Source organism: Natrix helvetica (assembly GCF_964273705.1).
Source record: "Natrix helvetica genome assembly, chromosome: 12".
In the NCBI taxonomy this organism is placed as follows: domain Eukaryota; kingdom Metazoa; phylum Chordata; class Lepidosauria; order Squamata; family Natricidae; genus Natrix; species Natrix helvetica.
Window position 1 is genome coordinate 7,974,635 of NC_138556.1, and position 17,801 is coordinate 7,992,435.

Genomic DNA, 17,801 nt, shown 5'->3' on the forward strand with positions numbered 1-17,801 from the left:
GTGGCAGCCAGCTCAATGCAGTTGGTTTAAAAAAAAAAGAGAGGGAGGGGGGGAGTGGAAACGCCGCTGGTGCACAAAACGACGAAACGCACGGGCGGAGGGAGGAGGAGGAGGGGGGAAACGCAGCGAGAGAGAGAGAAAAAGAGAGAGCTAGGCGAGCCAATAGCGAGCCGTAGCCTGGGGACAGGCGTAGCGCGAGCTCGAGCCAGGCAAGGCGGCCAATGGGTTGCTGGAGGCAGGCGAGCCAATGGGGAGGCGGCCAGGGCGCAGGCGCTGTGGAGGGGGAAGCCGGGAGGCGCGCGCCGGCCCCGCCCCCCTCCTCTCCCTCCCTGCCGCAGTAGTGGCTGAGGGAGCGAGGGCGGCCATTTTGGGAGTCTGGGCAGGGGCGCGGGGTGGGGGAGGGGAGGGAAGCTTCGCGGAGAGACGGCAAAGACAGGCAGAGAGGCTTCCCTCACACACTCGCTAGCACACGGCGCAAGATGGCCGGGCGGACGGCTGCTTCGCGAGCGGCTGCGGCTTTTTTTACCCCCACCTCCGTTCTCTCCCTCCAACCTTCCCGGGCCGAAAGCGGCCTCAGGGTCGAGGGGTCTCCGCCGACCCGGGGTCCCCGAGCTTGTGGGGTGGTGGAGGGTATTGCCCGTCCCGGTTGAGGCGGACCCGAGAGCGAGCCTCTGCGGCAAGGCGAGCCCTCGGCGCCTACCGCCGCCCGCCCTTCGGGATGTCTTCCGCTCGACTCGCCTGGCTTCCCTCGCCCCTCAGGACGGTGAGTATTGCCTCAGCTGCCGCCCTGCCATGTCCTTCTCCTCCGTCTCGGCCGCCGCCCTCCACCCTCCGCCATTGTCTCTTTGTCCTTGAGAAGGAAAACAAGATGTCCTTGGAGCCGCCTGAGAGATGGCGGGCAAGGGGGGGGGGAGAAGAGGAAAGAAAGTCGGCAAGAACCCGGCTTCCCTGCCCTTCTTCTCTAGTCCCGCCGTGGGGGGGAGGAAGAAAAAAAGACCCGAGCGCCTCGAAAGCGAGAGACGGGGGGGGTGGTCCCCCAAACTAGACTCGGGTCGCCGAGGCTTCCCCGCCGTTAGGAATAAGGGCGCTTCCAAGGTGGGCGTCGAGGGAAGGAGAAAAGCCGCCACTTCTTCCTTGGATTGCGTTTTTTTCTAGTAGAAAGACGGAAAGATCCTCTTTTCCCCTCCAGTCTTGGGGCGGCCCCCCAAATTTAGTGTGTGTGTATATGATGGTATTGGGGGGGGGGGTAAGAAGGGTTTCTTAGAAGAAAGAGGGATCTCGGCGATGAGGGATTCCTTGTTGCTCTTTATGGGGCTTTTTCCTCTGGATATGAAAAGTCCACCTTGGGGGGTGTGGATGCTCCTAAAACAAATTTTACAGGGAATGAAAAACGTAATGTGCATTTCAAGGTTGGGGGGGGGGCTTTTCCTTTCTTACCCCTCTTTTTTAGTATCGAGGTTAAAGAGGCTGTTAAAACGCCCCCTTGTTCCTTTTTGTTTTAAGGGAGCCCCCTCCCCCCAGTTTTGAAATGGGGTAAGATTCCTGGTTAGGCGCAAAGCCTGACATATCAAGGAGGTTGATGTCAAACCAGAGCCGCCATTGAACTGCAGTTTTCCTCCTTTCTTCACCCCCCCTCCCTTACCCAGAAGAAATCTAGGGATTATATGCACACCCCCTTCCCCAAATATCAGGGGGTCCATACAATTCTTCCCCATACAGATTTGAAAGGTTCTGGGTTTCTGGATTTCTGTAATTTTTTCTTTTTCTTAGCATAACTTGAAGGGCAGGTATCTGAGGATAGTTTTTGCTATGGAGTTACAGAGGGGGGGGGGTCTGCAGCAAATTGGGACAACACCCTCTTAAAATATTTGGAGCCTGGAAATGAAAGGTATACTGTGATTCCATATACAGGATGCCTGCGACAAAAAGTCTCCAGTTCTTTAAAGTGTCGCGGTCCTCCATTGTGATTGAAAGAGGAAAAGAGCCCTGTTTATTTTCTTCTTGTTGTTGTAAAGAACAAAAGACACCATGGCTGCCTCTTTCTCTCCAAACAAATTTGTTTTTCTGTATTTGGGTGTTGGCATTTAACTCTTTCTCAACTAGGTATGTGGAAACGATTTGCAAACGAGATATTTTGTTTGGTCGATGATAAAATTAAAAAAAAAACATTTATCCAAAATGAAAGATTCTAATGAAAATTTAGGATGAAATCTATGAGGTTCTTTAAATACGTGCATCTTTTAGAAGTATGGCAGTTATCTAATTGGGAACTAGAGTTGAGTTAAAAAGAACTAGCAATTGGTAATGAAGTATATATGAAAACAGTTTTAAAACTTGGAGAATGCGTCTTCGTGATGTATTGTATTTGAAGTTTGAATTTTCTGGCATTTTTCTCATGCAAATTTAATCTTTAAACTTCTTTAAGCGAAAGTAAAAGCTTAAAATGCTTTGTTACTTTTTCATTGGTTTTAGCTCTTAATGTTTGGAACAGCTGTTAAAATGAACATTTGGATGATGGGCTGTCCATTTTTTAAATGGTTATGTTGATTAATTTGTCTTAATGTGTTTATTTTCATTCTTGATCAATTCATAATATTTCTTATGCTTTGTAATGTTAAAAGTTTACCAGATAAAGTTCTGGCATGGAGCGACTATTTGGTATATTTTTATAACATTAGCAAATATTTTACAATCCTTTGGAAATGTGGCTTTAACTGATTAATTAACCAATAGCTGTTGTGAAGATGTATTTAAACATTCTATATGGAATAAATAGCTCTGAGGTTTCACTGAAACTTGAAAGTTGTGATTATGGATTTGAAAGTCTTTTTGTATGATTGAAAAATTGTAATAATACCAACAGTTAAAAATGGCCAAGTTTTTTTTTTTTTTTTACAAAAGATGAGATTAAAGTGAGGGTAAAATTTGGTTACTTTTGTGGGTTATAAAAAACTTCACTTTCAAAATGGCTTTATAAAATTACGTCAGATGAAATCTGAGTTAAGATAATGTAATTCCATCGCTTCAAACAGTAAAAGTATTTTAAATATGTGTAACCTTGAGAATAAGAAATCTAAACATGTTTGACTTTTCTCATAGTTGCAAGTTGCATGACTATTGGTTTTGGGATAGACTTTGTTATGGTACTTGTGTTGTTTCTTTACCTTAAGAGATGATAAAAAAGATTGCATTACGCAGAAAACTTGTACAGAAATACTTTTTCATAGACTGAGAAACTTTAAAAATAGTGCTTAACTTTAAGATAGCACTGACATAATTTTAAGTATTTTATTTAATAGATATCTGCAAATATTAAGAGAAGACATTTTGATTAATCTAAATATATTTTTCTTTAGGTGTTCTATGAATATTTGCCACTCAATAGCAGATGGCTTATAAGAGCTGCCCAGAATTTTTTGTAGGTAAGAATTAACTCATTTTGTTTCTCAGTTTTGAAGAAATGCCTCCCTTATATATACAACATGTATCCTAAAAAGAAAAAAGAATGAAGCATTATGATTAATTTATTTGATTAAAGTTGAAAAAATTGGTGAATTTTTGATGAGGTCCTGTTGATTTTACTGGTACATATCTCCTATATACCTGTATTGGAGAATGTAAGTTTCCAGTTGAAACTTGCCTAGACAACTTACATATAAGTAAATTACATTCATTTTAAAATATATTATGATCAAGTTTCATATTAAATGAGAAAAATAGTCGTAATCCTTGCACCAAAAGGATGATCAACTTAAATCCAAAATGTGCATTATAAATATGTATGTATATGTATGTACGTACACAGATACACACATTTATGTGTTTGAGGACTTTTCTGTAGTTTTTCCGCTTTAAGTTGTTTGATGTCTATGTTGAATGCCATTTTTGACACAAATATATACATAAACTATACATAAATATATATTTTATATATATTTTCTTTTTTAAAAGATTTGTCTGACTTCTAATAACTAGAAGGATCCAGATGGAGCCAAAGGAGCCATTTCAGGTATTTTTGAATTTATTCTTATTTGAATAATGCAGATCTTTTACATCTTGGTTTCTTTCTAGCCTTTACATCTTTAACAGAATCTTTGCTTGGAATTTGGAATACCCTTCTAAACCTTAAAAAAGCATATTCAATATTACTACAAATTCATTATAATTGTTAAGTATTATAAATCTTAATATTTCTAGCATTAGAGATGAAATTAACAATATTTGAAAATGATTACTTTGCTATCATAAAACAAATGTTCATTGAGTAGCTCATATTAAATTTAAATATCTTTAATTTTCATAGACATGTTGAAATTTTAACTAAACTTCGTCTATGCTCCTAAACACTGTGATACTTCCAATTATCCAGTTGCTGATTTCTACAATCCCACATGTGTTGTATCAATTTAATTATTAAATTTTACATTGAGACCTAAAGATCATCCTGATGAAGTAAATTTTGTTCACACAGTCATTTGCTTAATGCAAATTGTATCTTATAATACACCTAGATACATTTTCCTTTCCATAATCCAGGTTTGAACAGTAATTGACTGCTAATACAAGATATTATTCAGTATGAACACAGAAAAGAGATGATAGAATTCATTCACAGTGTTTTGGCTCTGGTTAACATTTGAAAAATTGAAAAATAAAGGTTCTTAAAACAGGATGCATATTTTGCTCAGAAATTGATCAAACATAAAACTGGTTGTTTAGATTTTTTCCCCTGTTTTCACTAAAATCCAGTCCATTTATTTAAACTGAGTGACCATTTATCAATTTAAGACGTTATCGTCAAATGTTGAATCTGACTATTTATTATATTTGCCATATGAGCTACTTGGAAATGTATAGTGAAATAGAAATATAATAAATTATTTAATATAAAATGCTGATACAAATAATGCAGTTCTTTATTTTACTAGTAAATAATTACTACCAAAGATAGTAAATTGCATTTCCATTTACATAGATTTAATAGTGAACACAAAACTAGCAAAATCCCTTGTGTTATTTTTAGGACACGCCTTATAGACCTAGAATAAATTTTGAGAATAGGTAATTCATAGGTAATTCTTATACCGTCTTCTCTCCTTTTCAGAGTTCTAGAAAATGCCCATTACACATCACCATTCAGGCTAGAATGAAGGAATATTTAAATTTAAATTTTCCTGCTACTGCACCAGATATGTTGTAACATTAAGTTCCATCGTTTTAATTGATGATGACTTTGGTATATTTTCTTTATTTTTGAGAAAATTCAATTGTAAAACACCTTGTATTTTTTTTTGTAAATTAAGTATAATTTCTATACAATACAGCTGTAATGAAAGTTGTAAAAGGTGCAACAGAATATTTCAGTGTCAAGAATCAAAGCAATGTTACTGCATTAATTTAGTTGTTCAGACTGTCCTCTAGATTCAAGAAAATTGGAAAATCTTAGATCTCACCTAAATCTCTTTAGAATTGTGAATCATAGCATTCTGGGTTAATTCCCTTGGCAAGTATTGTAGCATTAAAAACATCTAACACTTAAGCGTGTTTTCCGTGCTCTAATTGAGGATAAGTATCAGTGTATGAAATGTTGATGTTTATAGCATCCACTAGTTGATAGCATAACACATTCTGTTTATTGGGAAGGTTATGAATGTGTCTGCTAAAAAAGAACAGGATATGAAAATCTGGACTGTGTGTCTTTTTGAAAAATCATGTACCTGTAGTGTGTTTCTTCTGAAATGTATTATATAGTCCACTACATGATGAGGTCAGATGAATAAAATATTTCAATCTCTAAAGTTAAAATGGAATGTAAAGACAACACCACCATCATCACCACATCCCAAAAAAGAAAAGCTGTTTTAGTATATCTGTTAAATTTTCAGGTATACGAAAATGTATCCCAAAATATTTGGTGGGATTTGCTTCAGAGAAAATATGCCTAGGAAAATGATATGAAGCTGTAATGAAAATCCATTTGTTAAGTAAATCCAGAATTGACTTTGCTACACTAATTTATGCACATTAAAATTGATTGCAAATTGGAAACATATTCTGTGAAGTAGAGGTACCTCATTAGAGAGTATTGCCTGAACATGTCTAGCATGTGAATTCCCCCCCCCCCCCAATTATGGAATGAAATCACCTGAAGGAAATCAGAAATAGCTGAGAAATTCAAAAGTTTATCATCTTCCCAACATGTGTCAGCTTCCTGTCTTCCATATTAAGTTTCAAAATTGTAGATAGAATATTTCACCTTGGAGACTTCTGAAGCTGATTTGTTTGCAAATAGTCTACATTTTCCAGAATTATTAGTTACCATAGCAATTTAAGAATTCTGGTACTTTCGGTCCAATAAATATAGCAGTTCCAAGATTATTCTTGGAATTTAACAATCTTGCTAAATTTAGAATTTTAGCAACAATTATACAGGTTTATTAAATTCATTCTAGGTTTTGAAAGATGTCACATAGTGTTGTATAACTTCAGATTTATATTCCGTTAATAATAACTTTGATTAGCTTCCTTGACTTTTTCTCCTTAAATAATTTATGGTGTTACATAACTTACTTTTTAAAAAAATATTCAATTTACAGAGTTGGTATGATGTTGTGATTAAGGTGTTGGACTAGAAATCGGAGAGTCTAGCCTACCTTTGGTCACAAAGCTCATTGGGTGGTTTTGGGCCAATCTCATTCGCAGCCCAACCTACTTCAGAGAGTTACTGTTGTGGGGAAAAAAAGGATAGAGCTCTTAAATACTCTCCATTGGGTTTCTGTACAAAAGTTGGGATAGGCACCTAATAAACCTGAACTGATTACCTAAATGTGCATTTAAAAATATTTAAATATTGATTGGTTGTATTTAAAGTCTAGCTGCAATGTTAACACATTTCTATGACAAAAGATAGCCCCAAAACTTACATAGCACATGACATTCATAATCTATTCATGTTTGCACTTTGCTATTGTCCAAAGAGCTTTCCTCGTATTAAGGAAAGGCTACATAAATATAAAGGTAGTGGGACCTAGGGCTGCCCTATGTGTCATCATTATTGTACTTTTGATTAATTTCTAGCAGTAGGTAGGACTGATGTGTGATTTTAAAAAAAATCTGTTGCTAGATAGCGAGAAAGGAAAAGGAAGCCCTAAAATGTAATACTCACAGACTTTCACAAAAAAGCCTATCGTACATTGGATTCATAATGCATAAAGTAGTAAGTCTCTGCTTGATAAAACAGGCAGCAACTTTATGCTTTAGTCTTGAACATAATCTTAGTATGCTAAGAGCACTCAATGAAATCACAATTTTTCTGAATACATATAGATAAGATTTTATTGGTGATGTATTAAATTAATTTATTAAACAAAATATATTTAACTTTTCTTTCCAGGTACATTGATCTGATTCTACAAAATACCTGATTCTGTATGGTGTATTGGTAAGTTGCTATCTCAGTATATTACTATGAGTGCTTTTGTAACTGTGTTTTATCATGCTTTGTGGAAAAGATCTAAAATTACGAATCTCTATGAATTAAATGAGCCATGTTTCCAGGATAATTTTAATAGAATCAATCCGTAATATTCTTGGAGGAAATTACTCTGCTATTATTAGGGAAATTATATATTTTAACAATTTTCCAGATAGCATAATAAAAATATGCCCCTCTGAACCTACCATATTGGTGAGAAGCAGTCCGCTTAACCCTCTTTATCAATACATTTTTTTTACTGCAATTTTTTTCATATATAGTATGCCAATTTTTGGTTTAAAGTAGTTTGCTCCAAGAAAAGCATTACCTACTCTTGTTAATTGTACAATCACTTGAACAAGTTACTTTTGAAAGTAATTAGGTATCTAACTTACAATCCATCACCTCCTTAAAATTTATTGAAAGGTCTGTTCTAGTATCTCCTGGGTGATCTATAATTATGCTAATGCATGGGGCTGGAAATAAATTTTAACATTCATTGAGATATATAGAATCTAAAGCTCTTTTCAGAATGTGGCATATCTGTGATCATATAAAAGTTCTATAATACTATCACTGTAATAACATGGACATTAAAAATTACTAGCTGGTTTTCTAAAATTTATTCAGTATTAGAAGCAAGACCATGTTATTTAATACAACGTTTTAAAAAATGTGCTATATTTTCCTTTGGTCAACAAAACTTGATCAAAAATTATGCTAGTATTTTAGGGTATATGTTTAATGTGCTATGAGGCAGAATTATCACTGGTGTATATTTGTATTATAGGAAAATTCTTTATAAACCAGGTCATCTCATTGAAAGATAGCATTTGAGTGCAGTAGTTACTGCAGTTTGTTCTGTTGAGTAAACATTTTTCTGGGGTGACTAACAATGCTCAGAAAACCAGGTTGGGTAAATCCTTCAAAATCCTGCATCTGAGTATATTGTGGTGTGATGAAATCATAATCCATGTAAGCAGTTCTCAACCCTTAAAAAATTACAAGAAGGTTAATGTTCAAGCATTCTGTTGATATATTTATTATTTATGGTAAATTTGGAGACTTAAAAGTTTCAGTGATTTACCGTACTCTTACCTAGACTTCTTCTGCACCTTGCAGCAACTGAGAACTACAGTACTGTACATTGCATTGTTCAGGTCAGCCTTACTCCACACAGTTGCCATTGGTTGGTTGACAGTTAAAATACAGTGGTGACTATACTTTCAATAATAAGGAAACCACTAACAATATTTTAGACAAACAAACTCAGTTGATTTAGCAGAGTTTTTGTACAGAAAAGTGAAGCATTACTTGCTTAACAGCAGGATGCTACTTCTGAAAAGGTTGAAGACATAGGAGAGAAATACCCAGTCCTCCAAATATTACTAGACTGCCATTTTAGCAGTTTTCACATTGGGCTTTGACATTTGGCTTGATGGGAATTCTATGTGAACATCACCTTGAAAGCCACAGTACCCCAAACTCTTATTTCATTACAATAAACAGGTTATTTGAAAGTACCATTGAACTTAGCAGGATATACTCAGCAGTAGATCTGGAATTATAAGTGTGAACTATAATTTATTCTATCAGCACATCTCCCTTGAATAATTTTGTTGGAGATTCTAATTCAGGATGATCCGAACGATTTAATAATTAGATATATGATTTTTACACATTAATATAGCATGGTACAAACAAAACAAGAACTAGAAATGTTTGTAAATGCAAAAAAAAAATAGATTGTATGATCAGTTTTATGGGACAACACATTAAAGAGGACAAGAGAAACTAGTGATGAAAAATGGAAATATTTTATATGCACCTTCAACTAAAGGGTGTTTTATTTTCTAAATATCCCTTTCTGTTTAACTGAAATATGTTTAAACAATAACTTACCAAGATAATGCTTTCATGTAACAGGTTCTCATTGCATTCTGATTAATTTGAATGCTGAGATTCTATTATAAATGCTTTTTATTTGTTGTTCCAGAGTTCTATTGCAAACAAATGTTAATATGAATTAAGTCCCATATGGCACTAGTCTTACTTTTTGGCATAGAGTCCCCAAAACATATTTACCATGAATTTGTAGTCATATTTTAGCTATGGTAAACAACCAGCAATCATAGAGCACTGGGCCAGAATTAGGTATTTGATGTGAGTGAAGTGTATCTTAAAATATGTGTGCTCTATTTCTTTGTAAGCAGTTCATTTGTAGGAATTCTTACAAAAAAGTGAAGGTTAAGATGAGAAATGTTGGTTCCTTAACCAAAAAATTTACATGATTTGTGTGCATACAGATTACACAATAGTGACAAAATATAAACTAAATTAATAAATAGTAAGACCACGTCTTTCATCCAACAGAACTGTTAAAATGAGAATAGTCCTTTAAAACACAAAGTGTTTATTTATTTTTTCTCATTTGTTCCATAGTTCTTCCTCTTTTTAACTTTTACTAAACAACCTCTGCCCGCCCATTGGGTTATTCCAGAGATATTTCTTTACCAGATTTCTCAGTGCCTTCAAAAATGGCAGAATTTCTAATGTTCCAGAAAAGTTCTTAAAAATTCAGGGAGATTTTCCAAGCTGCATCTGCCTTAAAAGTAGCCCATACTAAATTGTATAGCACAAAAGAACAACAGGAGTTGATCAAAGGAAATATTTCATAATGTTTTGTATTATGTAATAAAATGTTTTATGATAATTTTTATGTCATAAACGTTTTATAAAATTTGTCAAATTTCAATCCTATGGAATCTATGGGTTTCAGGTTTTGGACTCAGCCTGTAAGTTAGCCCATTTGAGGTACTTTGGTTGCTCTACAATGCACCATTTTTTCCCAGTCAAAGGATACAGACACAAGAATTTCAGTAGTATAAAATCTCTTTGGAAAAACCTTGTTTGCTTACTGCCTGCTTCTCAGTCTGTTCCTTACTGAATAACATCCTATGGCATCCATAGTTCTTCACCAACCACTGGCAAAACCTAAATGAGTATTTATCTCAATACTTTGCAAAAGAGGTAATAAGAGTTAAACTTGAGCCTTAGTTTGTTTTCTAAAAATACTAGTTTGGGCTAATTAAAATTCTTAAAATTGTCAGATTTTCTAAGCAGCATATAATTGGGATTTAGATGATCTCATTTTTAGGAAATTGCATATTAAATACAGCTTAGAATACTTGGTCCCATCCATTAAAATGATTAATTTTGATCTTTTACTCATAATATCACCTATCGTACTATTTATTGAACAAAATCTTTAAATATTGACACAGGGCCATATTAACATGTGGAATTAACTCAGTATTGCATTATAAGCACACCTGGTGAATTATAAAATTTAAGCATTAAGAGTATAATTTATGAAATAATATTTTACACAATCAAAAACTTGTGGAGTTCAATAGAAATGAATTTGTATGACGTGACTTTATGTGCTTATTCTGTTGTTACTTGTTATACAATCTGTTGAAACATTGTGATTTCTAAAGTAAAAACATTTACATTGGTGTAGAAAATGATCACTTGTGGCATTTCCTTTTGGATTAATACACCTGAGTTATGGGAAAATGCTAGTTAAATTTACCTTAAAAATGGAAAATGGCAACTATTCAAAATTTTGTAGTTATTTATGTCTGAGATGTCCAGTTTGTTAATGTATCTCTGATACATTTGAGAGTCCAGTTTGTTAACGTATCTCTGGATTGTGGTGTTTTCATAGAAGATGGGTGCAGTGTCATTTGTGGTACAGGCTCTTCAATTGGATTGTACCCAAATATAGAATATATTTCTGTTGATAATTATATTTAAAACAGCTTAACTTGAATATTTTTGTGGTTGGACTCTTTATTAAATCATTGGAATGTGCTATATAGTCTTTGGAATAATAACAGAAGCCATCAAGCATTCTTAACTTTCCTTTTTAGATATGAGTTTTTCTTCTTCCCCTTTGCTCTGCTTTTTGTTACCATCAAAAATTTTGCTGGATTTCTAGTCACTGCAAAAACTAAATGGTTTTGACTTGGGTGAATTTTAAATTTAACGTATCTATGTTGTCAATATTTCTTTTTGTTTGAGACAATTGAAAATAATTTATACATTAGTATGGGCTGAGGAGAATAATTAAGGTAGATGCAAGAAGTCCAAGATACCTTTAAAATACTTGGTTGCAGCAAAATGGTGGCTTGAGTTTATGCTATGCTGCTGCATATACAGTACAATGTAATAGTGGGTAGTGGTAAGAAAATGGGAGGTTCTTGATATAACCAATCAAGGGATGACATGTTCTTGAACCAATCACTATGGATTCTCCATCCCTAGCTTCCCATTTTCTATTTGATAGCTACATTCCAAATGCATCATGAATAAAACATGCACTAACTTTTCCAGGTATTAAAAGTTTATCCCTCATAGTTTTTAGGGATCAATATGTTTTGCTAGTGCTTTGTGAGAAAGAAATTTATTCATTTTTGAAGCTTTTTGGAAACCCAGTTTCAAGAAAATGTTGACTTTGACTTGAAATATGTCTTAGACATTGATTTTGGCAGATCTGAAATTCTCCAGTAATAGTTAAGTATTCCATAGAAAATCTCCTCCCTTCAAATAAGCATATTTGATGCTGCTTCATCTGTTGGATCCTGGCCCTAGAGTGAAATCAGATGGGGATAATTAAGTTCTGATTAAGAAGAGACAAGAAAATAATGAGACTACAATGTCATTTTGATTAAACAAGCCAAGGTACTTGGCCATATAAAATTGAACCTGAAATAATGTAACTTTCAGGTGGCAAGGCATACTTTGAAAGAATAAGATAATTTAAACTAGAATAAAAGAATCTTATATTAGAAATAAGCTGAGATAACCTTGCATACAATAAGTTCTATTTCCTTATAAAATTACTTGTTTAGTACTTTCCCTTAGGCTTTTCTTTTGGACACCTGTTAAATCTTTAGCGGGAGAGCTATATATTGGCTTCTCTAGTAGTGCTACATTGGTTGCAAAAGTAATACATTTTCTAACACTGAAGCCTCCATTTTGCTTTTATGTTGCCCATTGAAATTCCAGAAGTCATACCTGTTTGCTTTGGAGTTTTTCTAAGCTAGATTCTACTTTCAGTAGAAAGCAGGGAAATGCACTGACATTAATATTGTTAAAATATTACTACTCATTCAATAGTATTAATCTTGATAATGATTTAGCTTTTTACAATGTGTTGAAAATATTTTCAAATATGCTCAGATATGACAGTTGAAAATGTTGATTATTTTAAATTTAAGGATAAAATTACCTGCATTCCAACAGCATTTTCTTTTAATTTTTTTATAAAGAGTCCAGAGAAAGGAAGAAACTCAAAGGGAGACAACGATTTCCAAATCAAGATGGCAGTTCCACTGCTGAGAGGTTCAGATTGCATGATTGCTGAGTATGCCCTTCCAAGAAAGGGATTCTTTAACATGGACTACAATTGTCTAACCTACAGAAGATTTGAGCTAATTGTAATCTTATATTCTGTTTTTATTTATTTTTTAATCTGTGCTTCAAGACTCTTGGGATTAGCATTCAGTTGGGGATGAAGGGCTGGAAGGGGCTGATCAAATTTTGCAAACAGGAATGTATAAAAATGTCTGTCTCATATATAATTGGCACAAATGAATTGCTATTTAAATAAAAATATTTTTTCCATATTTATTCTTGTTTGTCATCTTTTGGGCTGAAACATTCTTATATGATTTGTTGTTGGTATCAATGAGAACTGTTTGATTATTGAATGAGCTCAATACTTTCACCAACTATTTCAAAACTTTAAACGATTCCTTAGTTTGCCTTTTCAGTAAGATTATAAACTTAAAGAGAGTTTTTATGTTCTGTATTATGATTGTTATTACTGCTTGTAAATGTCATAGAGTTACATGTTCTCTTAATATTGGTTAAATGAAGATGGGCATAGTTCACATCTGTGAATTGGTGCAATTCTTAGAATGGTACAAATCTAATGATGTGTTTTCTGTGGATCTATGGATAGGCACTGTGGTCTGGACCTTTCTAAGGCTGGTTTAATATTCATATACCTAAAACCTGACACCTGCTTTTCTGAATACTTGTATACTTAGATTTCCCCGTTGTTGTATGTGGGTTTGATCATACATAACAATGCTACTTGGTTTACTGCTGATACAAGTGTCCAAAGCATTCATGGTGTTGCTACATTGATGTTCCAGTTCATTAAGAGTTGAATAAAGAACTTAGCCAAACTCTTTAATTCAGTTATCTTAAGTTCTCCATAAAAATTAATCCTGCCATTTTTACTACATTTATTAAAATCTTTTAAACTTTCCAACCCAATTGGTGCATATAAGATTCATTTTAGTGACATACTGATGTACAAAAAATATTGATGGAAATGTATCTAAAATGCAAAATTAATGTGTGATGTTGACTTTATTGACAGGAGTAATCATGCTTTTGAAGAAATGTGGGTAGTTGGCCATTTATGCCATCTTTAGATGTGTCTGTTGCTTCATTGGTGGCTTAATTCTAGGCTAATGGAATTTCTTGTATATCTAATTTTGTTTTAAAAACTGGTGTGAATAATGGTATTAATTGACCACTTTCCAAATCTCTGTAATTGGGCAACTGCGTTAACTACTTTGCTATCAGATTGTTCACTTAGAGTGATTTGGACCTTTTTTTGGACCAAAATATGGAGAAATGACAAATGATGGCTAACTATAAGTAGTAGAATTTGTGATTCATGTTGATTGTCTCTGGCTCTAGATCAAGACCTTTGTCCAGATATTAGGGGTCATGATAAAACCCTAACACTTCAAGTATGGAAATGGTTAAGACAGAATGCTTGTTTTATCTGTGCTCATGAGTTGCAAGCGATTTTGCTAATATTGATATTTGGCGCTGCGGTTCCGCTTATCCGGAAAAATTGTTATAATTCAACTACATCCCAAGATCAGTGTATGGTCTTTATGTAGACCAGTTGACATGGGTTTCTTTTAACAACTATCTTGGTACCAGATGACCTAAACACAATGGATCTGATTTTGCCCCTTCCAGATAGAACCACTAGGGAGGCGCCATTGAGTTTTGAGGGGCTGATACACAAAACTTTTGTTTCTATTTGGAATTCTACAATTAATGGCTTAGAACCAACAGATTGCCATAACCAAGTAGAACCATTGAAAGAGATGACTTCTACTGAAATTACCCATTGGGGTGCTTGCCGACCCATCTACCCTACCAATGCTCATCCAGGAGCCCCAAGTCCCATTTTCCTTCCTCCAAAATGGCCCTTTGTGCCACCACTTCCTGTCCAGGGAGGAAGTCATTTTAATCCAAGGACATAAATGTAAGCCAGCCCTCTTCCAACAAAAGCAACCAATAATTTCCCTTTTGGCTTAGAAAGGGTGTCTGAACCAGATGGAGTTAAGTTGCCCCCTCCACAGATGGGGAGTTGGCTGGAGATAGTAGTGATGGGGAGTCAGCTCCCTTTAGATGGAGGCTCCCTTCTTTTTTCTTTTTTCTTTTTGGGTGGAAATGAAGGGGTGGGTCTATGGTACATCACCTGAGTTGTGGGGTAAATGTAGAGAGTGTCAATCAAAGGCAGAGCTCAGAGCTGGGAAGAAAGCTCTAGATGGCGGCTGTGCCTTGGAGAGCGCGCTGAGCCTCCTGCCTTTCCTCCCCCCCTCTCCTCCGCCACTTTTGCGCAACTTTGTGTAACTTTTGGGCGTCCTCAAGGGGCTCCTGCGGCCCCTGGTCTCTTGTGGAGGCCGGTGCAAGGGGGACCGTGCGTTTTTCGGGCAGAAAAGGAGCTTTAGGGGGGACTCTTTTTTCTCTCTCCCTTCGCCTGGTTAGAAAGAAACAGCCCAGGTCGTTGTTTTTCCCAGCTTGGAAGCCATGGCGTACCTCCATTTTTGTGCGCTCTCCTAATGAGCTTTTTCCTCCGGATCTTTTTTTTTCCTCTCTCTTTTTTGAAAATATTCCTTTACGGCTTTCAATGATCGCCGATGGCGATTAAACAATTGCGGGATCGTGTGGATTAATTTTCGGATGTGTTATTTTGCAAAAGAAAGCGGATTTTTCCCCCCTCCTGCGTTGCGTTTGGAACGTTCGGAAGCGAATGTTTTCCCACGACTAGAAACCGGGTCGGGGCTGGCGTTGGAGCCTGGCTCAGGTAGGTAGGCGATGACTATCCTTTTTAAAGGGGGGATTTTGCCCCTTTTTCAATACTTAGGGGTTTTTCCCCCCTTTTTTCCCCTTCGACCGATTTTCAACGATCCTGGAATGACGCAATAAAATACCGAGAATACTTGCTTCCAGGGTGACTTCGGGAAAGTTTTGTAGGATGCTCCCCAGGGCTGTGTTTCCTTCGCGTTTTTTAAAAGATAAAAAGATAAAATATTTTTATTTGTTTTTTTTACCGTGCTGATGTCCCCCTTCTGTATTATTGTTCTAAGAAAGCTTCGCAGCGTCGGGACTTTTTGTTCTTGCTTGTTGAAACCTCAAAGCCAAGTGGGAGCTTACCTTTCTTTCAACTTTTGACAGTAAATACCTGGGCACAGGACTTCAGCCCAAATCCAGCCATCCTTCTACCTTTCCCTTAACATTTTAAGAATTGAAAGATGTTGAGGAATACGGACAAAAGCCAAGGAGAGGAGGGTTCAGTCCACAGCCATGCATCGAGGTATGATCTCTCAACTTTTATTTTTTTTAAAAATTATTCCTAGCAACTGTTAACCTTTTGACAGCTTTGACTTACCATCATTGATAATAGAAATAAATATATTTCAGGGCTTTTGATTCTTTTCTTATAAAATGACCTTGAGACTGCTTATATGCCACACCCTGGTCTTTTTTTTTTTTTTTTTTTTGATAACAATTTCTGAAACTTGTGGTGTGACTGAAAGGCCCCAAGCTCTACTTAAAAAGTAAAGCACCTTTACACAGATGGAACCCTGTATATTATGCAGTTTCAGCTGCTAAATTTTGCTTTTTGTGGGGTTTTGTGCTGTGAAAAATGACCTTGTTCCCACTGCTGCATTGCACCATTTTTATATACAAGGGATTTTTTTCTTTGAAGAATTTGTGGAGTTTAAACTTCAAGTTGAAGGCCTGACAGAAGCCTGATGGTATTTGTAAATCAGAAACTAGAGAAAGTTTTATGAATGAAAAAATGTTTATTTTAAAATTTAAAAAAGAATATGTGTGTTTGCTTGATCCTCCTTGTTTGTATATTCAGTTGGGCATAAGGAACTTTGATACTATTTTAGCATTTTAGGATATTTTGATACTGTGTTTCCAAGCTTTCTTATTGATGGGGTTTGCTTTTTTTTTTTTTTTTACAAAAAGATGTTATCTTAAGACATAATTTCTTGGAATCTTAGGTTCTGTGCATGTCTATTTTAAATGCATATTTTGATGCTGAATATATATATGCTGATATTTATAAGGGAAGCAGAAGGATATTTATTGTTATTGTTTTTGTTTCTATATTATATTGACCATACTTTGATGGAAACTAATAGTTATCTTATGAGGATTCTAATATTTTTGCAATGTGTTTATTGATCTTTCCTTGGCTTATTATTCGTATTCCTTTTCAGGTTTTGAATGTTTTTATAATTATAAAATGCACATGATACTTTATGAGCTCTGTTTCTCAATCCATTATATATATTGCCATTTGAAATAATGCCTTTTGTCAGGAAAGCCTTTGATGTAACAAGTACAATGGAAGAGGGCACTTAAATTTTAAAATCTATATGGATTGAACCATGATTTTTGGATGCTGGAAAAGCTGCTTTGATTCTCAGAAAAAGACAAAAAGAATTTGTTTTTGTTTTTTATTGCACATTTTTCAAATCTTTGACGCTCAACTCCAAAAGACAGTGGTAAAAGTCAAATTGCTGGCGTTGTTAAAAAGTTGGTTTTGAAATTATCATGCCAATATCCACATTAAAACAACGTAATTCATTCTTTTTTTTTTTCACAAATTGAAGGAAGAGATTCAACACTGATGAGAACAACTATCTATTGCAAACAACAGGACTGAGTTGAATGATAAGAGTTTAATTTAACCAGCCCTTTTACCTTTCCCCCTTCTATTCTCTTGGGTACATTATTTGCATAACATTCACACTTGAAGTTTTGCTTTCTTGGTAATAAAGGAGTACTACATCAAGCAAAATGTTAATACCCAACTGAATTAAAATAAGACACTCATTGTATTAGCAGCACACAGTTCACATGAACTGTGAAAGCATAGCTCACCCTTGCTTGAAAGTTTCTGTTGTAAACTTGTTTTCTGAAC

The 17,801-nt window shown here is 35.4% G+C and overlaps 1 protein-coding gene and 1 long non-coding RNA gene across 5 annotated transcripts in view; both read left to right on the forward strand.

Annotated features, from left to right (window-relative positions):
- The first annotated feature begins 134 nt into the window (after nucleotides 1-134).
- LOC309398340 lies at nucleotides 135-13,167 on the forward strand. The gene is made up of 5 exons (XR_014176390.1): nucleotides 135-763; nucleotides 3,357-3,422; nucleotides 3,952-4,009; nucleotides 7,394-7,441; nucleotides 12,811-13,167. It is a non-coding gene; the product is annotated as an uncharacterized lncRNA (long non-coding RNA).
- Nucleotides 13,168-14,844: 1,677 nt separating this feature from the next.
- CHD2 (chromodomain helicase DNA binding protein 2) overlaps nucleotides 14,845-17,801 on the forward strand; it is a 71,765-nt gene continuing 68,808 nt past the window's right edge. For 3 of the 4 annotated variants that reach the window (XM_081965033.1, XM_081965035.1, XM_081965034.1), the window contains exons 1-2: nucleotides 14,846-15,665; nucleotides 16,037-16,175. In XM_081965033.1, coding sequence (XP_081821159.1) covers nucleotides 16,114-16,175 — 62 coding nt within the window. In that variant the 5' untranslated portion in view covers nucleotides 14,846-15,665; nucleotides 16,037-16,113. Of the gene's footprint in view, nucleotides 15,666-16,036; nucleotides 16,176-17,801 lie in introns of all 4 variants that reach the window. The other variant, XM_081965036.1, reaches the window with a different exon arrangement.